Raw genomic sequence first — 377 nt, 5'->3', positions numbered from 1 at the left:
CCCCCCCCAGCGCCGCAACTTTTCTCTCGCATGATCTCCGCCGCACGGATTTGCCATTCGGATGTCGTCTCGTCGGGAAGGGAGCTCGGAGCCGCTTTGAACCCGCGGCAGCAGCAGCAGCAGCCTCCCGCCGCCGTCGCCGTCCTCCTCCTCCGCCAGTGCTATGACAGGCAAACTCTTGGAGAAGCTGCCGGGGACCATGAACACTTTGATGAACCAGTTGCCTGACAATTTGTACCCAGAGGAGATCCCCAACTCCCTCAACCTCTTCTCCGGCAACGGGGAGGCGTCGGTGCCTCACTACAATAACCAGATGGCGGCAGGTGAGGGAGGGGAGGCCGCGATGGTGGGGGGGAGAAGAGCGGAAGGGGTGGGGA

General features: G+C 63.1%; 1 protein-coding gene across 1 annotated transcript in view; it reads left to right on the top strand.

Annotated features, from left to right (window-relative positions):
• Positions 1-41: 41 nt before the first annotated feature.
• Positions 42-377, top strand: part of EGR3 (early growth response 3) — a 7,912-nt gene continuing 7,576 nt past the window's right edge. The window contains exon 1 of the mRNA XM_015414187.1: positions 42-323. Within this exon, the coding sequence (XP_015269673.1) occupies positions 164-323 (160 nt within the window). The 5' untranslated portion in view covers positions 42-163. The remainder of the gene's footprint in view (positions 324-377) is intronic.

The sequence above is a fragment of the Gekko japonicus genome, unplaced genomic scaffold (assembly GCF_001447785.1).
Source record: "Gekko japonicus isolate JY-2015 unplaced genomic scaffold, Gekko_japonicus_V1.1 scaffold9, whole genome shotgun sequence".
Taxonomy (NCBI): Eukaryota; Metazoa; Chordata; class Lepidosauria; order Squamata; family Gekkonidae; genus Gekko; species Gekko japonicus.
The sequence above is the reverse complement of the archived record's forward strand: the minus strand, read 5'-3'. Positions and strand labels throughout refer to the sequence as shown.